Here is a 24,949-nt window from a genome sequence, read left to right as displayed (position 1 = left end):
GCCCGGCGGAAATAGAGCAATGCATCACTTCATCACTTTTCAAGACCATGCATGGAGGACAACGGTTTACCCCAGACTCCCAGAGGCACCAGCTTAATAATCATTATAATACTTAACCTCTTACCATGCAACGGCCCGAATTCGGGCTGTCATGCCCATGCACGCACATCGCATCACTCTGCGATCTTCTACCGGCTCAGGCTGCATTTTTCACAGAACATATATTATTCGAAACATCTATTTGCCGCCGTTCGAACGCCACCTCACTCGACTAATTCCGTGCCTCGGTTCTCGAGTTACATGACGATATGTCAGGCGAGCGACTTTTTACAGGCAGCGAGTCAAATGACCACGTCGGACTGTATATGCTGACCAATCACCGTTGATGGCAAAAATTATTGGTCAGTGTTGTAGCCAACGAGTGTCTGCTTCCAACGATACCCGTGGGGGGGGGGGGGGGGGGGGGGGTGCGAATATAGGAAGTAGGTGAAAGTTGAAGAGCGAACATGAGTTGTGACTCAGACTTCAGAACGCACAGAGGTGGATGGCCACGGAGGATTTTGGAATTTTTTTTTTTGGGACACGGTTTATTAAAACTTTTCTCAAGCACTAAAGTTTTTTAAAGTTCAACTCAAGTTCAAACCTCTCTTACTTGGGTTAGCACTAAAAGTGATTATCTTAGCACTAAAAGTGATTATCCGAGGGTGCGTCGAGACGACACAGTGGTGGTGGGCCTGATCTCTGCCAACGACGAGAGGGCCTACCTGGAAGAGGTCAAGGTCCTGGCGGGATGGTGCCAGGAAAACAGCCTCTCCCTGAACGTCAGCAAAACAAAGGAGATGATTGTGGACTTCAGGAGGTCGGGGGTCAAGGACTACAGCCCCCTCAGCATCGACGGGGCACCGGTTGAGAGAGTCAACAGCTTTAAGTACCTCGGAGCCTACATATCCGAGGACTTGACATGGACCACACACATTGACAGTGTTGTGAAGAAGGCACGACAACGCCTCTACTTCCTCAGGCGCCTAAGGAAGTTCCAAGTCAGCCAGAAGATCCTTAAGAACTTCTACTCATGTACAATAGAGAGCATCTTGACCGGCAACATCACCTCCTGGTTTGGGAATAGCACTGCACAAGACCGAAGCAGACTACAAAGAGTGACACGTTCAGCCGAACGCACAATTGGAGGAGGGCTCCCCACCCTCCAGAACATTTACTACAAGCGTTGCAAGGGCAAGGCTAAGAGAATCATTAAAGACTCCAGTCACCCGAACAACTGCCTCTTTGAACTGCTGCGGTCAGGCAAGCGATACCGGAGTCTCAAGGCGAGCACAGAAAGACTCAGAAGAAGCTTCTATCCCCAGGCCATCAGGCTGCTAAACGAACAATGAATGAACACTACACAACAACAACCACCAAACGCACATAGCACACACATCCACACGCACACACTCACTTTAAACAAACACACTGTAGCACCCACTCCACACACTTTATAGCACACACCCACTTTAAACAAACACACTGTAGCACCCACTCCCCACACTTTATATTTATGGATGAAGGATTGCACTACAACTCGTACACCTTACTGTAAATTGTACCTAAAACTGTACCTCATCCCATTTCTGCTTTGCACTAGATAGAACTGTACATTAGTACACTGCATAGTATTGTGTATTGTATATTATATGGTAACTCAGAACATTGTACATATGTCTATACCGAACACTGTGACCTCATTTTTCTTCTTCTAAATTCATGCTATATTATGTTATTATGTTATTTGATACTATCTTGTCTAGCACAGTCTCTGGAGCGTAACAGTAAGAAGCATTTTGTATGAAAGTATTCTGTACTTCTGTATGACAACTATTAAAGAACTTGAACTTTTTGCATTACGTTAGCCTCATAGCATAATTGCCTAAGAAATTTTTTGGCCAAATTGATATTTCTGCCTAACTCTACTCTCTTCACACTGCTGCACCACCCTGGCTTAGTGGCTGTGTCCTCAAGCCAATCAGAACCTTGTTATTTTAAGAATCGCTTTCTGCCTAACTCACTCGTGTGACTTGTGCGAAAATTCGTTTTTTCTTCTTTTCCGAAAGTCTTGAAAAATGATGTAGCAGCCTGAATATTCTACAAAGTATTCAGTAGTGCTAACTAACTGTTACTTTCCCTGTGTGTGTATAACGTGTGATTTACAGTGTTCCTTTGGATAGACTAACAGTGTTCCTTTGGATAGCTCGCCCAGTCTAACGATGAGGTGAGGTGCTACTCTTCTCCTGATGCAGTATGGATTACTAGCAATAACATTGAGCCCTTTTTCCCTTTCTGGAGCGGTCCTTGCGTGGGACCAGTGGAGGTTGCCAGCAGGGGGCGGAGTGGCAGTGGTGGCAGGTGGAGCAGTGGAGAGAAGCAAGCAACGAGGAAGAGGGAATTACCTGGAGGCGAGGGGAACAGGAAGTTCTCTTCGGCATTGGACTTGGCCGTGAACAGTCGCAGCCACAACAGGCGTGTGCTTTGGAATAGCCCCGTTGAAGAAGTGAAGTTGGAGAGCCCCGTCGGAGCGAGCGACGGGTGATGAGACATACTTGCTAGTGACAGGTTATCCTAGAAGTATCAGCGATAGTGTGTGAGTAAGAGAAACTGAACCCAAGGACTAACGTCTAGAGCTAACGAGACTAACGTCTAACGTTATCGGGTTATAGTAGTTACTGTGTGCGGTATAGTAGTATGCTGCTAACGGCTCCGTCTGACTTGAGTAGACTACCGGGCGCGAGGCGCTGAAGAGACCGGTGGTATAGCCAGCCACGTTGCGTTAGCAGTGTAACCGAATAGCAGGAGGGTGCGTCGAGACCCAAAGCTTAGCTGTGTTTAAGGTAGCCAAAGTATTAGCTCGCGCGACAGAAGCAAGCCAGCAACAGCACCGGTGGACGTTTCCCAGATGGTACAGAGGACGCCTCTTCCCACCAGCAGAGGACGCCATACAGCAAGCTCTGCCAGCTAACCACTGCCTGCTGTTTGCCCAGCCTGCTGGCTGTGCTCGCGGATCGCCGACGCCATCTTGTCATCCGGACTAGCGGTGACAAGAGTGGGTCCGCCATCTTGGCTAAGTACTAACAGTACCACGTGTATCAACAGCAACGTCCATTGAAGTGAACGCTAACAACCAGTGTCTAAGTTAGGTTAGGTTTTCTTTGGTAACGTGGGCCCACATTTATTGGTTTATTTTGTTATTTGTTTATTTGTTTATTTGATTCTTGAATGCCCAATGTGTCTACATTCTATGCCTGGGTTCCCCCAGTACAAGCGGGGTGGTTTAATGTATTGAGCACTCGGTGCCTATGGTGGGAAGAGCTTCCCCTACATTGATAACAAGAGCACCCGGTGCCATATATTAAGAGTTAACGTTGTAGTGTATAACCTGCCCAGGCTTCACTAACGTAGACCTAATTGGGATCATTGTGTGTGTCTCTTTCTTTGAGTTCCATTTGCTATTCTAACCTCTGGGTAAATATTGTGACTGCATAATTATTTAACCCTTACACCCCATTTACAGAATAGCATTTGAAGGGCCTATACAGGTGGTCAAGGAAGGGTACTGCTTAAAGGGAAGCCCAATAATACTATTGAACTGACAGTCACTGGGTGTGGGAGGGCTGTCGGAGGTACTGAGGGAGTGAGGGTGCGTGGGGAGCTACTGCTGACCGCCTTGGAAGGCGAGGGAGACCAGAGTACCAATCCCCAGGTTAGTAAATCCTGGGCCCCATCCACTCCAACTGCAAGCCCTCCAGAACGACGTTCCGGGCCAAAGACGGGGGTACATATAGGTCCAATACTATAGTATCCTACTACCCAGTGTCTGTGTACTACTACTCCCACAAGCAGGGATAATCCACCCTTCTACAATGACTTAGGCAATTATGCTATGAGGCTAACGATTAGTAACTTCAGAATGTTATCTTTCAAAAGCGACCAGGCTCATGCAAGTATAAAGTATAAAGCTAAGCTTTACAAAAAAAGTATGCAGTCCTCAAGTTCAAGTAAAAAGAAATGGCCACTTTTCTGCCTGCCTGTTAACACATTGGACGCCAAAAACGAGTATACTCGTTATTGCCCGCCATGCGTTGTGCACCAGAAACGAGTTAACTCGTTTTTGGGATCAATATTTAATTTTTTCGCCATGGCATTCATAATTCATCCAGCCTCCCTCCGTGACTGCAGCTGGACCTGTCTGATATTGCAACGCATCAATACCGCCATCTGGTGGATGTCGGGCGAGTTACACTCCAAGCCAAACCGGAAGTGGCGCTCGTGCATCGAGGAAATTCCTCCGGCAGTAATATCTTGTAGCGTGGGTCTAGATACACACTCGAGGTGCATGGGATCGCTTTCTAAACCCAATAATCAATATGATTTTGGCGTTTATATGCGTCATACAAACGGGAAATGGATCTAGCAGATCGACGTCAAATATTGGAATATTTTTCCTCCAGTCTCATCGGCGAACGGTAAGAGGAATATAACGTTATTTTCAGCCCGATTGTTTATTCATTTCAAGGCAAATCCATCTGATCAACGTATCAACCCTTAGTAAGAAAAGACGCTACTGACGATCAAGGAATTATAAATGACCCCCCCCCCCCCCCCCCCCCCCTTTTCTTTCATGAAGAGCATAATATATACCGATCATATACATTTGAATTTTTTAATATAGTGTTTAATAGGAAAGAAACGCCAATCGATAATCTATCATATGCGTCAGGGCCTATAACTCGCGTTTTAGGAATTACTGCAGAAAACCTTAAAAACATACTTATATTCTCGATGGTACTAACACGACAATGTATGAATGAAAAATATAACGTTCCCACATCCGGAACGATAGATACCCGATGTTGAATGGCCACAGTAATGTCGATATAGCTATAATATTTAAAAAGTGATAGCCCTGCAAAGAAGGTAAACATCTCCATAGGGTTACAGCACTGGCACACTGGGCATAAGGATGGGCACAAGGCCTGGCAGACAATGTGTTAAGAGGTTAAAATAATAAGAATATTATTCCCCAGCCTCTGGTCAGCAGGTGTAGTTCCTGACGAGGAGCGTGACGGAGGTCTTGGTTCTCCGTAGCCACCGGACACTTAGCAGGACTAACCCTAACGCTAACTTAGCAGAACTAACGCTAACTTAGTAGGACTAACCCTAACTTAGTAGGACTAACCCTAACGCTAACTTAGCAGAACTAACCCTAACGCTAACTTAGCAGAACTAACGCTAACTTAGCAGAACTAACGCTAACTTAGCAGAACTAACCCTAACGCTAACTTAGCAGAACTAACGCTAACTTAGTAGGACTAACCCTAACTCAGCAGGACTAACCCTAACTTAGCAGGACTAACCCTAACTTAGTAGAACTAACCCTATCCCACGTTCCTCGCCAAAAAGTACACATAATGTGCCAAACCACCTGCGGATCAGAGGCTGGTGAATACGTTTAAATATATATATACAAATGTTTATATATATAATATATAAATAATATATTTTAAATCAGGCTTGAAGCTGCCTCTGGTTTCGGCGCAGGGATGCAGGGTAAACTCCCGCTGGCTAATTTCTCTTAAAGTGGCCTACTGCAGCTGTAAGTGATAATAAGAGAGAGAGAGTGAGATGTGAACAGGGATACATACTTTGATACTCACCCACGTATCTGATGTGGAAGCCCCGCCGATTGGTGCCGTGGTCTGAGGACCATCTGAGGAGCAGCTGGTGGCCGGTGGTGGTCAGCGTGAAGGGAGTGGCCAGGTCCCCGCTCAGAGAGGACAGGCTCTGGCTGTAGATGTTAGGGCCTGGAGGGGAGGGAGGGGAGGGAGGGAGGGAGGGAGAGGAGGGAGGGGGGAGGGAGGGAGAGAGAGAGAGGGAGGGAGGGAGGGAGGGAGGGAGGGAGGGAGGGAGGGAGGGAGGGGGAGGGAGGGAGGGAGAGGGAGAGAGGGGGAGAGGGGGAGGGGGGAGGGAGGGAGGGAGGGAGAGAGGGAGGGGGGAGGGAGGGAGGGAGGGAGGGAGGGAGGGGGAGGGGGAGGGAGGGAGGGAGGGAGGGAGGAGAGAGGGAGAGAGAGAGAGGGAGAGAGAGGGGGGGGAGGGAGAGAGGGAGGGGGGAGGGGGCGAGGGAGGAGAGAGGGAGAGAGAGGGAGGGGGTAGGGAGAGAGGGAGGGGAGGGAGGGAGGGAGGGATAGAGAGGGGGAGGGAGAGAGGGGGAGGGAGGGAGGGGGGGAGGGAGGAGAGGGGAGGGAGAGAGGGGGGGGATGGGGGAGGGAGGAGAGAGGGAGAGGGAGAGAGAGGGAGGGGGGAGGGAGAGAGGGAGGGAGGGGGAGGGGGAGAGAGTGGGAGAGAGATAGAGAGATCAGAGGGAGGGGAGAGAGAGAGACACACACACACACAGGAACACACAGGAACACGCACACAGAATAAGAGCATAAAGTGCAGACATAGGATGAGTATAAATATAGACAGAATAAGAGAAGTACAATAAAATAGACTAATAAATTGTGTGTGCTCACTGAAAATAAATAAATACAATTAAGATAAAAAGAGAAATCTTGTATCTTGGATCTCGGTCCATGAGACTGAATATTAAACATTAAGCCCGATCGGCCCGGTACCGCATTGATATTTGTTTCACGTCATACATAAATCAATACAGTTCATGTTGCGTTTCTTTTCAAATGTAGCCAAGAGTAAAGACCCTAACCCTGTCAAGACAGCAGTCAAAGTGTATATTTTCATGATTTTAAGTGTTTATTAGCGAAATATGAGTTTGTAAAAATCTACGCGTATTGCATCGGAAACCCGATGTTTTGACACGGGGAAATGACGCCGCCATGAAATAGTTGTAGTCCTAAGAGAGAGGAGACCCAGGGCTTTTGATGGACGTTTAAATTTCATAAAACTACACTACCCAGAGCCTTTAGAAAGGTGCAGAAGAAAAGCTTTCCCCCCGCAAAAAATATATATGATTGAATTTATCATAAAAGATGTTGGCGGGTCCACAAGAATGTTGTTGTTTACATGTTTAAATGTACATGTATTTTTACATGTTGCTGCATGTATCCCCTCCCTACTTCCCATTCCCCCACGTGGAATACACCCGATTGGATAAACAACATGCTGGTGCTCTAGTGCGACATCTAGTGGCCGAATGTTACCTATAGCACCTTAAAAATACATTAAAAAGTCACAAATAGCCAGTGGTGGAAGAAGTACACAGTTCCTTTACTTAGGTAAAAGTAGAAATACCGAGATAAATGAGTACTCTGGTAAAAATTAAAGTCCTCAATTCAAATTCGACTTTAGAGACGTTTTTGCTATTGAATGTACTTAAGTATGCATTCTACATACTGCATTCCAGTGCTTGGGAGCATTCAACCCTCAATCCATTGACCTCTAACGGTTACGTTAAGTGGTATGTGGTCCAGTTATGCTGCTCTGATTATGTCCTCTGTGAAAGTATATAATCTTCATAAATGTTTGTGATGTTTTCTATGCAAAGTCTTGTAATTAGTAACTGATAAATGTAGTGGAATAAAAAGTACAATATTTCCATTGAAATGTAGTGGAGTAAAAGTATAAGTTCTCTCAAATGAAAATACTCACGTAAAGTACAAGTAGCTCGAAATTGTACTTAAGTACTTGAGTTAAAAATACGTAGTTAATTGTCACCACTGCGATTAGCTGTAACATACCGTCAGCCCTGTTACGGTTGATCCATTTGAGGATTTAAAAACATTTAAAAAGTCCAACCAAATGTTTAGGTTCTCTGTGGTGGGGCTACACTTTTGGTTTCTGTTTGGATTCTGTATTGGGCCTTTAATAAACTACATAGCAGTTTCTGGATTGTCCCAGTGCAATAGAGTCTACAGTTTTTTGTTTATTGACTGAAGGGAAAGATTCTCTATTTTTATGAACCATCTCCAAAGGACGTTTGAGTGTTTGTCCGCACAGCTGACATGCTCTCAGAGGGGATGTGATGCTACAGAGAGAGAGAGAGGGAGAGAGAGAGGAGAGAGCGAGAGAGAGAGATGAGAGAGGGAGAGAAAGAGAGATGAGAGAAAGGAGAGAGAGAGAGGCAAGAGCGAGAGCAAGAGCGAGAGAGAGAGCGAGATGAGAGAGAGAGAGAGAGAGAGAGAGAGAGAGGGAGAGAGAGAGAGAGAGAGAGAGAGAGAGAGAGAGGAGAGAGGAGAGAGAGAGAGAGAGAGAGAGAGAGAGAGAGGGAGAGAGAGATGTGAAGCGGCTAATTATCCACAACAACGGCCACTATGTTCTCCATCTCCGGAGGGGGGATGGGGGAGGGGGGGGGGGTCATGTGTTGGTCACATAAACACGACTATAAACCATCTGATGTCGACACGATGTCAGACTCCCTCTCTGGTCGCTCTGAACCCGCCTCCTTCTCTCAGGACTTCGATGTATTTGGTAAATGGCTGCATTTTTATAGTTATTTTAATCCAACGCGCTTTACAATTTGTTCCTCACATTGTTACCCTTTCACATTCACGCACCGACGGCAGCGGCAACCATGCAAGGTGCCAATCTGCTCATCGGGAGCAGTTAGGGGTTAAGTGTCTTGCTCAAGGACTTCGACACGCTGCCCAGGAGGAGCAGCAATCGAACGAGACAACTGCTCTACCTACGGAGCCACTGTCGCCCCTTATTTGGATATTGTGTATTTGGATATTGTGTATTTGGATATTGTGTATTTGGATATTGTGTATTTGAATATTGTGTATTTGGATATTATGTATTTTGATATTGTGTATTTGGATATTGTGTATTTGGATATTGTGTATTTTGATATTGTGTATTTGGATATTGTGTATTTGGAATATTGTGTATTTGGATATTGTGTATTTGGATATTGTGTATTTGGATACAGTTTACTGATGAACTGGGTCTTGTTTTATGAGTTCGCTGTAGCTGTAAATGAGGCTAAACCTCAGTGTCTCACGAGTTGAAACAAAGGTTTGAAAGGAAATGAAATCAAATATGGCGGGGAAAAACATGGCTTATGTAAAACCATCAGTTGCCGCTGTGAAACCCACCGTCCAATATCTCCAGGATGTCAAACTCCTTCTCGCTCTGGAAGAGCTCAAAGTGCAGCGTGATGTTGTAGCCCTTCTCCACGTTGATGAGCCAGGAGCACATCTGCAGGTTGGGGTAGCTATCAGGGAAGCCAGGACTCAGGATCACACCGGCCGAGTCAAAGCGAACCTCGTGGGCCGGACACTGGACTGAAGAGAGAGAGAGAGAGAGAGAGAGAGAGAGAGAGAGAGAGAGAGAGAGAGAGAGAGAGAGAGAGAGAGAGAGATGAGAGAGGAGAGAGATGAGAGAGAGAGAGAGAGAGAGAGAGAGAGACAAGGGAGAGAGAGGATGAGTCATACAGAGAGAGAGAGAGAGAGAGAGAGAGAGAGAGAGAGAGAGAGAGAGAGAGAGAGAGAGGAGAGAGAGAGAGAGAGAGAGAGAGAGAGAGAGAGAGAGAGAGAGAGAGAGAGAGAGAGAGAGACAGAGAGATAGGGGGAGAGAGAGATTGAGATGGGGTGATAGATAGAAAAGGACAACAAAAAAACAGAGATGAAGGGCAAAGGAGAGAGGGAGCGATGGGGGAGAGGAGAGGAGAGAAGGAGCGATGGGGGAGATGGGGAGAGGAGAGAGGGAGCGATGGGGGGAGAGGAGAGGAGAGAGGGAGTGATGGGGGGAGATGGGGGGAGAGGAGATGAGAGAGGGAGTGATGGGGAGATTGGGGGAGAGGAGAGGAGAAGAGGGGGGGGGTGCAGGGGGACCCCTAAAGTCCCCCTCAATATTGAGAAGAAGTAAATTTATCCCCCTCAAAAATTTCACTAATATGAAAGACAACCCCATCTCAAAAAGAGGTAAAGAAAATAAGACACCCCTACAGGACTGTACCATCAGACAGACACCCCTACAGGACCGTACCATCAGACAGACACCCCTACAGGACCGTACCATCAGACAGACACCCCTACAGGAGCGTACCATCAGACAGACACCCCTACAGGACCGTACCATCAGACAGACACCCCTACAGGACTGTACCATCAGACAGACACCCCTACAGGACCGTACCATCAGACAGACACCCCTACAGGACCGTACCATCAGACAGACACCCCTACAGGAGCGTACCATCAGACAGACACCCCTACAGGACCGTACCATCAGACAGACACCCCTACAGGAGCGTACCATCAGACAGACACCCCTACAGGACCGTACCATCAGACAGACACACGTACAGGACCGTACCATCAGACAGACATCCTACAGGAGCGTACCATCAGACAGATACCCCTACAGGACCGTACCATCAGACAGACACCCCTACAGGAGCGTACCATCAGACAGACACCCTACAGGACCGTACCATCAGACAGACACCCCTACATGACCGTACCATCAGACAGACACCCCTACAGGACTGTACCATCTGTACGGTCAGTGTCTGACACTCAAAAAGGGTTGAAACCAAACCTACGCCCTTGTCTGTAAGTGTGTGTGTGTGTGTACCAGTGTGTGTGTACCGTGTGTGTGTGTGTACCGGTGTGTGTGTGTACCGGTTTGTGTGCCTAAGTTTATATGAAAAAAAGGCTTGTTGGTGTGTGTGTGTGTATTCACGCGGGGTGCAGATGTGTGGGTAATGGTATTCATATGTATGTACGTCCCTACGTGTGTGCGTGTGTTGTGTGTGTGAGAGAGCTCTGACCATGCCATTAATTTCCTGGGGGGGGGTATGACATGATATAGACTATAGTGTTTGAATTGAAAAACATGACTACCGGTAAATAAAGTTTTGTTCTAGTTATTTCATTCTCTCTCTCTTCAGGGCCTCCGGTGACGAAACCACGACACATATTAAAAGGTTAACGCCAAACAAACATTCCTGATAGAAAGGTCACCGGGTACATTGGGACGTCTATCAGGGAGAGAGGGGCTGAGGTCATCTCTCTCTCTCTCTCTCTCTCTCTCTCTCTCTCTCTCTCTCTCTCTCTCTCTCTCTCTCTCTCTCTCTCTCTAAAACAAACTAAAACACCATCATGTCTTCAGTTTACCTGAAACAAACTAAAACACTATCATGTCTTCAGTTTACCTGAAACAAACTAAAACACTATCATGTCTTCAGCTTTACCTGAAACAAACTAAAACACTATCATGTCTTCAGTTTACCTAAAACAAACAAACTAAAACACCATCATGTCTTCAGTTTACCTGAAACAAACTAAAACACTATCATGTCTTCAGTTTACCTAAAACAAACTAAAACACCATCATGTCTTCAGTTTACCTAAAACAAACTAAAAGCAAACACTCTTGCAGCAGTTTCCTCTTGCAGCAGTTTCCTCTGGCAGAGGTCACATGTTGCAGCGTGCTGCATTGCATTCTGACAGATGGAACAAGCAAAAACCTACTATTCAATCCCGTTCGGAAAAAACACACAGGTCATTACGGTGAAAGGGAGCACTCTTATGTATATGGTTTGATCAAACGCCTAGGTCGATATCATCATCATACGCTATGCGTCGTAGTGATTACCGCTGTCAGCACTTGTCTTTATTACTTGGGTCATTTCTTCTAAAGATATCATTGCCTAAATCACTTAAATGTATCACTTACTGTGTATTCCTATCAGAAAATATCGGGCTCGCCGAACCGACTTGATTGGGAGTGATATTGACGGCAACATTATGTACGTTGGCGTTGACTCGTTTATTGCCATGGCATTCATCACTCTGTGGAGTTTTTTGCTCTTAATATTTAATGTATTTTGACGTGCAAACCATGTGGCGTTGTTTCAGCAAAAGCCAAGGTATGTTACAATTAAAATAAAGCTTAAAACAACAATACAAATCCATCTAGAGTAGGGGTTCTCAAACTTTTTTATACCACAACCCCATTTAATTTAGGATATTTTTTGGCGACCCCCACACTTAATGTATCGCGTAATTTCAATGCGGAATTAAGGAATATCAAAATAAAAGCACACGTTGTTGAACTTGATCATGCATATTTATTAGAACATTTTATTACAGCACTATATTATCAATACACATTTATAAAACAAGGCATATTTTTAATATATACTGTATATTTTTACTTTCCAATGCGCAACCCCACCGTTACCTACCCACAACCCCACTTGGGGTCACAAGCATTAGTTTGAGAACCGCTGATCTAGAGAGAGCCTTTCATCATGTCTCTATTGGTACACATTTCAGCACCATCATTTACATTCAGCACCATGGACAGAGACAGGTCTAATTATCAGCAACCAACACACACAGCATAGTCTGTCCATAAAGACAACAAGTCCACCAGAAATCAGTCCATAAAGACAACAAGTCCACCAGAAATCAGTCTGTCCATAAAGACAACAAGTCCACCAGAGATCAGTCTGTCCATAAAGACAACAAGTCCACCAGAGATCAGTCTGTCCATAAAGACAACAAGTCCACCAGAGGTCAGTCTGTCCATAAAGACAACAAGTCCACCAGAGGTCAGTCTGTCCATAAAGACAACAAGTCCACCAGAGGTCAGTCTGTCCATAAAGACAACAAGTCCACCAGAGGTCAGTCTGTCCATAAAGACAACAAGTCTACCAGAGATCAGTCTGTCCATAAAGACAACCAGTCCACCAGAGATCAGTCTGTCCATAAAGACCAGATCCACTGTGCCCTCATGGGGCGGGTCATGCAGAAGACCTCGGTGCGGCCGCTGGCTCTAGGACTGTTCACTGCCTGGGCACACCATACATGAACCCTGTTACTCAGCCTTGTATCCAGTCTCTCTGAGCACACATGAGCACACATGAGAGCTGTGTGTGTATATATTACTTATGGCTATAACATAACGTACATTATGTACCTTTTTTTCCTGTGGTCGATTAGTACTTTATTTATGTGTTCCGACTGTGTTGACAATCAATATGATAATGGCATGAAATCACGGCTCCTGGGTTTAACACGTGCTGCTTCCTATGAAATGAAATCATGGCTCCTGGCTTTAACACGTGCTTTGGGTTGAATGAACAGGTCCGGTCTTGGTGTGGTGTGGGTGGCCCTCCTCACACAAGCGGGCCGCTAATTCTGTAGGACCGACCGCGCGTATGTCCGTACGGAGGGCGCGCGCAGTACATAGTGACGTGACATTGCCATGGCAACAGCTATTTCTGTCCGCTACTTAGGGCTGCACAGTGATGTATACACGGACCGTGCAAATCTGGTGATGAAAGAGACAAACACATAAAAACACAAAAGAAAACAGAATGCTGTATAGTTAGTGTAAACACTAAAAGTAATCGGCTCTACAGTGGTTACAATGTGGAGTTTGTAACGAGCAGCCTGTTGAACAAATTGGGTAGGAATCAGTAGAACAGCCCTGTGTGTCGTCATGCCGACCCGGCTACGGACAGAAAGCGTAAATAATGAAAGTGAGTCGTGATGAATCACAAACAGGACGACATCTGATGAAGACTGAAGATGAAGCAGGAAGGGTCTCTCTCTCTCTCTCTTGTAGCTATATCTCTCTCTCTCTTGTAGCTCTCTCTCTCTTGTAGCTCTCTTTCTCTCTTGTAGCTCTCTCTCTCTTTCTCTCTCTCTCTCTCGTAGCTCTCTCTTGTAGCTATCTCTCTCTCTTGTAGCTCTCTCTCTCGTAGCTCTCTCTCTCTCTCTCTCTCTCTCTCTCTCTCTCTCCGATAGCTCTCTCTCTCTTAGCTCACTATCTCGTGTAGCTCTCTCTCTCTCTCTCTCTCTCTCTCTCTCATAGCTCTTTCTCTCTCTCATAGCTCTCTCTATCTTGTAGCTCTCTCTCTCTCTTAGCTCTCTCTCTCTCTTGTAGCTCTCTCTCTCTTGTAGATCTCTCTCTTGTAGCTCTTTCTCTCTCTTGTAGCTCTCTCTCTCTTGTAGCTCTCTCTCTTGTAGCTCTCTCTCTCTTTTAGCTCTCTCTCTTGTAGCTCTCTCTCTCTCTTGTAGCTTTCTCTCTCTTGTAGCTATCTCTCTTGTAGCTTTCTCTCTCTCTATTGTAGCTCTCTCTCTTGTAGCTCTCTTTATCTTGTAGCTCTCTCTTTATCTTGTAGCTCTCTCTTTCTATCTTGTAGCTCTCTCTCTCTATTGTAGCTCGATCTCTCTCTCTCTTGTAGCTCTATCTCTCTTGTAGCTCTCTCTCTCTTGTAGATATCTCTCTCTTGTAGCTCTCTCTCTCTTGTAGCTCTATATCTCTCTCTTGTAGCCCTCTCTCTTGTAGCTCTCTATCTCTCTTGTAGCTCGCTCTCTTGTAGCTCTCTCTCTTGTAGCTCTCTTTATCTTGTAGATCTATCTTTATATCTTGTAGCTCTCTCTCTCTTGTAGCTTTCTCTCTCTTGTAGCTCTCTCTCTCTTGTAGCTCTCTCTCTCTCTTGTAGCTCTCTCTCTCTCTTTTAGCTCTCTCTCTTGTAGCTCTCTCTCTCTTGTAGCTTTCTCTCTCTTGTAGCTATCTCTCTTGTAGCTTTCTCTCTCTCTCTATTGTAGCTCTCTCTCTTGTAGCTCTCTTTATCTTGTAGCTCTCTCTTTATCTTGTAGCTCTCTCTTTCTATCTTGTAGCTCTCTCTCTCTATTGTAGCTATCTCTCTCTTGTAGCTCTCTCTCTCTCTTGTAGCTCTCTCTCTCTTGTAGATATCTCTCTCTCTTGTAGCTCTATCTCTCTCTCTTGTAGCCCTCTCTCTTGTAGCTCTCTATCTATCTCTTGTAGCTCTCTCTCTTGTAGCTCTCTCTCTTGTAGCTCTCTCTCTTGTAGCTCTCTTTATCTTGTAGATCTATCTTTATATCTTGTAGCTCTCTCTCTCTTGTAGCTTTCTCTCTCTTGTAGCTCTCTCTTTCTTGTAGCTCTCTCTCTCTCTTGTAGCTCTCTCTCTCTTGTAGCTATCTCTCTCGTTTAGCTCTCTCTCTCTCTCTCTTGTAGCTCTCTCTCTTGTAGCTCTCTCTCTTGTAGCTCTCTCTCACTCTTGTAGCTCTCTCTCACTCTTGTAGCTCTCTCTCTCTCTCTTATAGCTCTCTCTCTCTCTCTTGTAGCTCTCTCTGCTGTAGCTCTCTATCTCTCTCTCTCCTGTAGCTCTCTCTCTCTTGTAGCTCTCTCTCTCTTGTAGATCTCTCTCTCGTGTAGCTCTCTCTCTCTTGTAGCTTTCTCTCTCTCTTGTAGCTCTATCTCTATTGTAGCTCTCTCTCTATCCTGTAGCTCTCTCTCTTGTAGCTCTCTCTCATGTAGCTCTCTCTCTCTCCTGTAGCTCTCTCTCTCTCTTGTAGCTCTCTCTCTCTCTCTTGTAGCTCTCTCTCATGTAGCTCTCTCTCTCTCCTGTAGCTCTCTCTATCTCTCTCTTGTAGCTCTCTCTCTCCTGTAGCTCTCTCTTGTAGCTCTCTCTCTTGTAGCTCTCTCTCCTGTAGCTCTCTCTCTCTATCCTGTAGCTCTCTCTCTCTTGTAGCTCTCTCTCTCTTGTAGCTCTCTCTCTTGTAGCTCTCTCTTCTGTAGCTCTCTCTCTATCCTGTAGCTCTCTCTCTTGTAGCTCTCTCTCTTGTAGCTCTCTCTCATGTAGTTCTCTCTCTCTCATGTAGCTCTCTCTCTCCTGTAGCTCTCTCTCTCTCTTGTAGCTCTCTCTCATGTAGCTCTCTCTCTCTCCTGTAGCTCTCTCTCTCTCTTGTAGCTCTCTCTCTCTTGTAGCTCTCTCTCTCTTGTAGCTCTCTCTCTCCTGTAGCTCTCTCTCTCTCTTTTAGCTCTCTCTCTTGTAGCTCTCTCTCTCTTGTAGCTCTCTCTCTCTCTCTCGTGTAGCTCTCTCTCTCTTGTAGCTCTCTCTCTCCTGTAGCTCTCTCTCTCTTGTGTAGCTCTCTCTCTCTTGTAGCTCTCTCTCTCCTGTAGCTCTCTCTCTCTCTTGTAGCTCTCTCTCTCTTGTAGCTCTCTCTCTCTCTTGTAGCTCTCTCTCTCCTGTAGCTCTCTCTCTCTCTTGTAGCTATCTCTCTCTTGTAGCTCTCTCTCTCTTGTAGCTCTCTCTCTCTCTCGTGTAGCTCTCTCTCTCTTGTAGCTCTCTCTCTCTTGTAGCTCTCTCTCTCCTGTAGCTCTCTCTCTCTCTTGTAGCTCTCTCTCTCTTGTAGCTCTCTCTCTCCTGTAGCTCTCTCTCTCTTGTAGCTATCTCTCTCTTGTAGCTCTCTCTCTCTTGTAGCTCTCTCTCCTGTAGCTCTCTCTCTCTATTGTAGCTCTCTCTCTCTTGTAGCTCTCTCTCCTGTAGCTCTCTCTCTCTCTTGTAGCTCTCTCTCTCTTGTAGCTCTCTCTCTCTCTTGTAGCTCTCTCTCTCTTGTAGCTCTCTCTCTCTTGTAGCTCTCTCTCTCTTGTAGCTCTCTCTCTCTTGTAGCTCTCTCTCTCTATAGTAGCTCTCTCTCTCTCTCTTGTAGCTCTCTCTCTTGTAGCTCTCTCTCTTGTAGCTCTCTCTCTCTTGTAGCTCTCTCTCTATCTTGTAGCTCTCTCTCTTGTAGCTCTCTCTCTCTTGTAGCTCTCTCTCTCGTGTAGCTCTCCCTCTCGTGTAGCTCTATCTCTCTCTTGTAGCTATCTCTCTCTCTTGTAGCTCTCTCTCTCTTGTAGCTCTCTCTCTCTATTGTAGCTCTCTCTCTTGTAGCTCTCTCTCTCTTGTAGCTCTCTCTCTCTTGTAGCTCTCTCTCTCTCTCTTGTAGCTCTCTCTCTCTTGTAGCTCTCTCTCTTGTAGCTATCTCTCTCGTGTAGCTCTCTCTCTCTTGTAGCTATCTCTCTCTCTTGTAGCTCTCTCTCTCTTGTAGCTCTCTCTCTTGTAGCTCTCTCTCTCTTGTAGCTGTCTCTCTCTCACTCTTGTAGCTCTCTCTCTATTGTAGCTCTCCCTCTCTTGTAGCTCTCTCTCTCTTGTAGCTCTCTCTCTTGTAGCTCTCTCTCTCTCTCTCTCTATTGTAGCTCTCTCTCTCTTGTAGCTCTCTCTCTCTTGTAGCTCTCTCTCTCTTGTAGCTCTCTCTCTCTTGTAGCTCTCTCTTTCTCTCTTGTAGCTCTCTCTCTTGTAACTCTCTCTCTCTTGTAGCTCTCTCTCTCTTGTAGCTCTCTCTCTCTTGTAGCTCTCTCTCTCTCTTGTAGCTCTCTCTCTCTCTCTTGTAGCTCTCTCTCTCTCTCTTGTAGCTATCTCTCTCTCTTGTAGCTCTCTCTCTCTCTCTCTCTCTCTCTCTCTCTCTCGTAGCTTTCTCTTGTAGCTCTCTCTCTCTCGTGTAGCTCTCTCTCTCTCTCTCATTGCTCTCTCTCTCTTGTAGCTCTCTCTCTCTTGTAGCTCTCTCTCTCTCTTAGCTCTCTCTCTCTTGTAGCTCTCTCTCTCTTGTAGCTCTCTCTCTCTTGTAGCTATCTCTCTCGTAGCTCTCTCTCTCTCTCTTGTAGCTCTCTCTCTCTTGTAGCTCTCTCTCTCTTGTAGCTCTCTCTCTCTCTTGTAGCTCTCTCTCTCTCTTGTAGCTCTCTCTCTATCTTGTAGCTCTCTCTCTCTTGTAGATATCTCTCTCTTGTAGCTCTCTCTCTCTTGTAGCTCTATCTCTCTTGTAGCTCTCTCTCTTGTAGCTATCTCTCTCTTGTAGCTCTCTCTCTTGTAGCTCTCTCTCTCTCTTGTAGCTCTCTCTCTTGTAGCTTTCTCTCTCTTGTAGCTCTCTCTCTCTCTCTCTCTTGTAGCTCTCTCTCTTGTAGCTCTCTCTCTTGTAGCTCCTTCTCTCTTGTAGCTCACTCTCTTTTAGCTCTCTCTCTCTTGTAGCTATCTCTCTCTTGTAGCTCTCTCTCTCTCGTAGCTCTCTCTCTTTTGTAGCTCTCTCTCTCTTGTAGCTCTCTCTCTCTCTTGTAGCTCTCTCTCTCTTGTAGCTATCTCTCTCTTGTAGCTCTCTCTCTCTCGTAGCTCTCTCTCTTTTGTAGCTCTCTCTCTCTTGTAGCTCTCTCTCTCTCTTGTAGCTCTCTCTCTCTTGTAGCTATCTCTCTCTTGTAGCTCTCTCTCTCTCGTAGCTCTCTCTCTCTCTTGTAGCTCTCTCTCTCTTGTAGCTCTATCTCTATCTTGTAGCTATCTCTCTCTTGTAGCTCTCTCTCTCTTGTAGCTCTCTCTCTCTCTTTCTCTTGTAGCTCTCTCTCTCTCTTGTAGCTCTCTCTCTCTTGTAGCTCTCTCTCTCTTGTAGCTCTTTCTCTCTCTTGTAGCTCTCTCTCACTCTTGTAGCTCTCTCTCTTGTAGCTCTCTCTCTCTTGTAGCTCTCTCTCTCTTGTAGCTCTCTCTCTCTCTTGTAGCTTTTTCTCTCTCTTGTAGCTCTCTCTCACTATTGTAGCTCTCTCTCTCTCTTGTAGCTCTCTCTCACTCTTGTAGCTCTCTCTCACTCTTGTAGCTCTCTCTCTCTCTTGTAGCTCTCTCTCTCTCTTGTAGCTCTCTCTCTCTTGTAGCTATCTCTCTCTTGTAGCTCTCTCTCTTGTAGCTATCTCTCTCTTGTAGCTCTCTCTCTCTTGTAGCTCTCTCTCTCTCTCTTGTAGCGCTCTCTCTCTTGTAGCTCTCTCTCTATTGTAGCTCTCTCTCTCTTGTAGCTCTCTCTCTCTCTTGTAGCTCTCTCTCTTGTAGCTCTCTCTCTCCTGTAGCTCTCTCTCACTCTTGTAGCTCTCTCTCTTGTAGCTCTCTCTCTCTTGTAGCTCTCTCTCTTGTAGCTCTCTCTCTCTTGTAGCTCTCTCTCTCTTGTAGCCCTCTCTCTCTTGTAGCTCTCTCTCTCTTGTAGCTCTCTCTCTCTTGTAGCTCTCTCTCTCTCTCGTAGCTCTCTCTCTCTCTTGTAGCTCTCTCTCTCTTGTAGCTCTCTCTCTCCTGTAGCTCTCTCTCTCTCTTGTAGCTCTCTCTCTCTTGTAGCTCTCTCTCTCCTGTAGCTCTCTCTCTCTTGTAGCTCTCTCTCTCTTGTAGCTCTCTCTCTCTTGTAGCTCTCTCTCCTGTAGCTCTCTCTCTCTTGTAGCTCTCTCTCTCTTGTAGCTCTCTCTATCTTGTAGCTCTCTCTCTCTTGTAGCTCTCTCTCTCTTGTAGCTATCTCTCTCTCTTGTAGCTCTCTCTCTCTCTTGTAGCTATCTCTCTCTTGTAGCTCTCTCTCTCTTGTAGCTCTCTCTCTATCTTGTAGCTCTCTCTCTCGTGTAGCTCTCCCTCTCGTGTAGCTCTCTCTCTCTCTTGTAGCTATCTCTCTCTCTCTTGTAGCTCTCTCTCTCTTGTAGCTCTCTCTCTCTATTGTAGCTCTCTCTCTTGTAGCTCTCTCTCTCTCTTGTAGCTCTCTCTCTCTTGTAGCTCGCTCTCTCTCTTGTAGCTCTCTCTCTCTTGTAGCTCTCTCTCTTGTAGCTATCTCTCTCGTGTAGCTCTCTCTCTCTTGTAGCTCTCTCTCTTGTAGCTATATCTCTCTTGTAGCTCTCTCTCTCTCTCTCTTGTAGCTCTCTCTCTCTCTTGTAGCTCTCTCTCTCTTGTAGCTCTCTCTCTTGTAGCTCTCTCTCTCTTGTAGCTGTCTCTCTCTCACTCTTGTAGCTCTCTCTCTATTGTAGCTCTCCCTCTCTTGTAGCTCTCTCTCTCTCTTGTAGCTCTCTCTCTCTTGTAGCTCTCTCTCTCTCTCTATTGTAGCTCTCTCTCTCTTGTAGCTCTCTCTCTCTTGTAGCTCTCTCTCTCTTGTAGCTCTCTCTCTCGTAGCTCTCTCTTTCTCTCTTGTAGCTCTCTCTCTTGTAACTCTCTCTCTCTTGTAGCTCTCTCTCTCTTGTAGCTCTCTCTCTCTTGTAGCTCTCTCTCTCTCTTGTAGCTATCTCTCTCTCTTGTAGCTCTCTCTCTCTCTTGTAGCTCTCTCTCTCTCTCTTGTAGCTCTCTCTCTCTCTCTCTCTCTCTCTCTCTCTCTCTCTCTCTCTCTCTCTCTCTCTCTCTCTCTCTCTCTCTCTCGTAGCTTTCTCTTGTAGCTCTCTCTCTCTCTCTCTCTTGTAGCTCTCTCTCTCTCTCTTGTAGCTCTATATCTCTCTTAGCTCTCTCTCTCGTTTAGCTCTCTCTCTCTCATTGCTCTCTCTCTTGTAGCTCTCTCTCTCTCTTAGCTCTCTCTCTCTTGTAGCTCTCTCTCTCTTGTAGCTCTCTCTCTCTTGTAGCTATCTCTCTCGTAGCTCTCTCTCTCTCTTGTAGCTCTCTCTCTTGTAGCTCTCTCTCTCTCTTGTAGCTCTCTCTCTCTCTCTTGTAGCTCTCTCTCTCTTGTAGCTCTCTCTCTATCTTGTAGCTCTCTCTCTCTTGTAGATATCTCTCTCTTGTAGCTCTCTCTCTCTTGTAGCTCTATCTCTCTTGTAGCTCTCTCTCTTGTAGCTATCTCTCTCTTGTAGCTCTCTCTCTTGTAGCTTGCTCTCTCTCTTGTAGCTCTCTCTCTCTTGTAGCTCTCTCTCTTGTAGCTCTCTCTCTTGTAGCTCTCTCTCTCTTGTAGCTCTCTCACTATTGTAGCTCTCTCTCTCTCTTGTAGCTCTCTCTCACTCTTGTAGCTCTCTCTCTTGTAGCTATCTCTCTCTCTCTTGTAGCTCTCTCTCTCTTGTAGCTATCTCTCTCTTGTAGCTCTCTCTCTTGTAGCTATCTCTCTCTTGTAGCTCTCTCTCTCTTGTAGCTCTCTCTCTCTTGTAGCGCTCTCTCTCTTGTAGCTCTCTCTCTATTGTAGCTCTCTCTCTCTTGTAGCTCTCTCTCTCTCTTGTAGCTCTCTCTCTTGTAGCTATCTCTCTCCTGTAGCTCTCTCTCACTCTTGTAGCTCTCTCTCTTGTAGCTCTCTCTCTCTCTTGTAGCTCTCTATCTCTTGTAGCTCTCTCTCTCTTGTAGCTCTCTCTCTTGTAGCTCTCTCTCTTGTAGCTCTCTCTCTCTCTCTCTTGTAGCTCTCTCTCTTGTAGCTATCTCTCTCTCTTGTAGCTCTCTCTCTCTTGTAGCTCTCTCTCTCTTGTAGCTCTCTCTCTTGTAGCTCTCTCTCTTGTAGCTCTCTCTCTCTTGTAGCTCTCTCTCTCTTGTAGCGCTCTCTCTCTTGTAGCTCTCTCTCTATTGTAGCTCTCTCTCTCTTGTAGCTCTCTCTCTCTCTTGTAGCTCTCTCTCTTGTAGCTATCTCTCTCCTGTAGCTCTCTCTCACTCTTGTAGCTCTCTCTCTTGTAGCTCTCTCTCTCTCTTGTAGCTCTCTATCTCTTGTAGCTCTCTCTCTCTTGTAGCTCTCTCTCTTGTAGCTCTCTCTCTTGTAGCTCTCTCTCTCTCTCTCTTGTAGCTCTCTCTCTTGTAGCTATCTCTCTCTCTTGTAGCTCTCTCTCTCTTGTAGCTCTCTCTCTCTTGTAGCTCTCTCTCTTGTAGCTCTCTCTCTTGTAGCTCTCTCTCTCTTGTAGCTCTCTCTCTCTTGTAGCTCTCTCTCTCTCTTGTAGCTCTCTCTCTCTTGTAGCTCTCTCTCTCTTGTAGCTCTCTCTCTCTTGTAGCTCTCTCTCTCTCGTAGCTCTCTCTCTCTCTTGTAGCTCTCTCTCTCTTGTAGCTCTCTCTCTCCTGTAGCTCTCTCTCTCTCTCTTGTAGCTCTCTCTCTCTTGTAGCTCTCTCTCTCATGTAGCTCTCTTTCTCTCTTGTAGCTCTCTCTCTCTTGTAGCTCTCTCTCTCTTGTAGCTCTCTCTCCTGTAGCTCTCTCTCTCTTGTAGCTCTCTCTCTCTTGTAGCTCTCTCTATCTTGTAGCTCTCTCTCTCTTGTAGCTCTCTCTCTCTTGTAGCTCTCTCTCTCTCTTGTAGCTCTCTCTCTCTCTTGTAGCTATCTCTCTCTTGTAGCTCTCTCTCTCTTGTAGCTCTCTCTCTATCTTGTAGCTCTCTCTCTCGTGTAGCTCTCCCTCTCGTGTAGCTCTCTCTCTCTCTTGTAGCTATCTCTCTCTCTCTTGTAGCTCTCTCTCTCTTGTAGCTCTCTCTCTCTATTGTAGCTCTCTCTCTTGTAGCTCTCTCTCTCTCTTGTAGCTCTCTCTCTCTTGTAGCTCTCTCTCTCTCTTGTAGCTCTCTCTCTCTTGTAGCTCTCTCTCTTGTAGCTATCTCTCTCGTGTAGCTCTCTCTCTCTTGTAGCTCTCTCTCTTGTAGCTATATCTCTCTTGTAGCTCTCTCTCTCTCTTGTAGCTCTCTCTCTCTCTTGTAGCTCTCTCTCTCTTGTAGCTCTCTCTCTTGTAGCTCTCTCTCTCTTGTAGCTGTCTCTCTCTCACTCTTGTAGCTCTCTCTCTATTGTAGCTCTCCCTCTCTTGTAGCTCTCTCTCTCTCTTGTAGCTCTCTCTCTCTTGTAGCTCTCTCTCTCTATTGTAGCTCTCTCTCTCTTGTAGCTCTCTCTCTCTTGTAGCTCTCTCTCTCTTGTAGTTCTCTCTCTCTCGTAGCTCTCTATTTCTCTCTTGTAGCTCTCTCTCTTGTAACTCTCTCTCTCTTGTAGCTCTCTCTCTCTTGTAGCTCTCTCTCTCTTGTAGCTCTCTCTCTCTCTCTTGTAGCTATCTCTCTCTCTTGTAGCTCTCTCTCTCTCTTGTAGCTCTCTCTCTCTCTCTTGTAGCTCTCTCTCTCTCTCTCTCTCTCTCTCTCTCTCTCTCTCTCTCTCGTAGCTTTCTCTTGTAGCTCTCTCTCTCTCTTGTAGCTCTCTCTCTCTCTCTTGTAGCTCTATATCTCTCTTAGCTCTCTCTCTCGTTTAGCTCTCTCTCTCTCATTGCTCTCTCTCTTGTATCTCTCTCTCTCTCTTAGCTCTCTCTCTCTTGTAGCTCTCTCTCTCTTGTAGCTCTCTCTCTTGTAGCTATCTCTCTCGTAGCTCTCTCTCTCTCTTGTAGCTCTCTCTCTTGTAGCTCTCTCTCTCTCTTGTAGCTCTCTCTCTCTCTTGTAGCTCTCTCTCTCTTGTAGCTCTCTCTCTATCTTGTAGCTCTCTCTCTCTTGTAGATATCTCTCTCTTGTAGCTCTCTCTCTCTTGTAGCTCTATCTCTCTTGTAGCTCTCTCTCTTGTAGCTATCTCTCTCTTGTAGCTCTCTCTCTTGTAGCTTGCTCTCTCTCTTGTAGCTCTCTCTCTCTCTTGTAGCTCTCTCTCTTGTAGCTCTCTCTCTTGTAGCTCTCTCTCTCTTGTAGCTCTCTCACTATTGTAGCTCTCTCTCTCTCTTGTAGCTCTCTCTCACTCTTGTAGCTCTCTCTCTTGTAGCTATCTCTCTCTCTTGTAGCTCTCTCTCTCTTGTAGCTATCTCTCTCTTGTAGCTCTCTCTCTTGTAGCTAGCTCTCTCTTGTAGCTCTCTCTCTCTTGTAGCTCTCTCTCTCTTGTAGCGCTCTCTCTCTTGTAGCTCTCTCTCTATTGTAGCTTTCTCTCTCTTGTAGCTCTCTCTCTCTTGTAGCTCTCTCTCTTGTAGCTATCTCTCTCCTGTAGCTCTCTCTCACTCTTGTAGCTCTCTCTCTTGTAGCTCTCTCTCTCTCTTGTAGCTCTCTATCTCTTGTAGCTCTCTCTCTCTTGTAGCTCTCTCTCTTGTAGCTCTCTCTCTTGTAGCTCTCTCTCTCTCTTGTAGCTCTCTCTCTTGTAGCTATCTCTCTCTCTTGTAGCTCTCTCTCTCTTGTAGCTATCTCTCTCTTGTAGCTCTCTCTCTTGTAGCTCTCTCTCTTGTAGCTCTCTCTCTCTTGTAGCTCTCTCTCTCTTGTAGCTCTCTCTCTCTTGTAGCTCTCTCTCTCTTGTAGCTCTCTCTCTTGTAGCTCTCTCTCTCTTGTAGCTCTCTCTCTCTCGTAGCTCTCTCTCTCTTGTAGCTCTCTCTCTCTTGTAGCTATCTCTCTCCTGTAGCTCTCTCTCTCTCTCTCTTGTAGCTCTCTCTCTCTTGTAGCTCTCTCTCTCCTGTAGCTCTCTCTCTCTTGTAGCTCTCTCTCTCTTGTAGCTCTCTCTCTCTTGCAGCTCTCTCTCTCTTGTAGCTCTCTCTCCTGTAGCTCTCTCTCTCTTGTAGCTCTCTCTCTCTTGTAGCTCTCTCTCCTGTAGCTCTCTCTCTCTCTTGTAGCTCTCTCTCTCTTGTAGCTCTCTCTCTCTCTTGTAGCTCTCTCTCTCTTGTAGCTCTCTCTCTCTTGTAGCTCTCTCTCTCTATTGTAGCTCTCTCTCTCTATTGTAGCTCTCTCTCTCTCTTGTAGCTCTCTCTCACTCTTGTAGCTCTCTCTCTTGTAGCTATCTCTCTCTCTTGTAGCTCTCTCTCTCTCTTGTAGCTCTCTCTCTCTCTCTTGTAGCTCTCTCTCTCTCTCTCTCTCTCTCTCTCTCTCTCTCTCTCGTAGCTTTCTCTTGTAGCTCTCTCTCTCTCTCTTGTAGCTCTCTCTCTCTCTCTCTTGTAGCTCTATATCTCTCTTAGCTCTCTCTCTCGTTTAGCTCTCTCTCTCTCATTGCTCTCTCTCTTGTAGCTCTCTCTCTCTCTTAGCTATCTCTCTCTTGTAGCTCTCTCTCTCTTGTAGCTCTCTCTCTCTTGTAGCTATCTCTCTCGTAGCTCTCTCTCTCTCTTGTAGCTCTCTCTCTTGTAGCTCTCTCTCTCTCTCTTGTAGCTCTCTCTCTCTCTTGTAGCTCTCTCTCTCTTGTAGCTCTCTCTCTATCTTGTAGCTCTCTCTCTCTTGTAGATATCTCTCTCTTGTAGCTCTCTCTCTCTTGTAGCTCTATCTCTCTTGTAGCTCTCTCTCTTGTAGCTATCTCTCTCTTGTAGCTCTCTCTCTTGTAGCTTGCTCTCTCTCTTGTAGCTCTCTCTCTCTCTTGTAGCTCTCTCTCTTGTAGCTCACTCTCTTGTAGCTCTCTCTCTCTTGTAGCTCTCTCACTATTGTAGCTCTCTCTCTCTCTTGTAGCTCTCTCTCACTCTTGTAGCTCTCTCTCTTGTAGCTATCTCTCTCTTGTAGCTCTCTCTCTCTTGTAGCT

The 24,949-nt window shown here is 46.0% G+C and overlaps 1 protein-coding gene across 1 annotated transcript in view; it reads right to left on the bottom strand.

Annotated features, from left to right (window-relative positions):
• The window catches only part of LOC311223559 (CUB and sushi domain-containing protein 3-like), a gene marked incomplete at both ends in the record, with an annotated part of 752,195 nt that overhangs the window by 177,993 nt on the left and 549,253 nt on the right, over positions 1 to 24,949 (bottom strand). The window contains 2 exon segments of the mRNA XM_084308339.1: positions 5,694 to 5,852; positions 9,099 to 9,287. Of these exon segments, the coding sequence (XP_084164465.1) occupies positions 5,694 to 5,852; positions 9,099 to 9,287 (348 nt within the window).

This window comes from Notolepis coatsorum (genome assembly GCF_963971535.1).
Source record: "Notolepis coatsorum genome assembly, chromosome: 2".
Lineage (NCBI taxonomy): Eukaryota > Metazoa > Chordata > Actinopteri > Aulopiformes > Paralepididae > Notolepis > Notolepis coatsorum.
The sequence above is the reverse complement of the archived record's forward strand: the minus strand, read 5'-3'. Positions and strand labels throughout refer to the sequence as shown.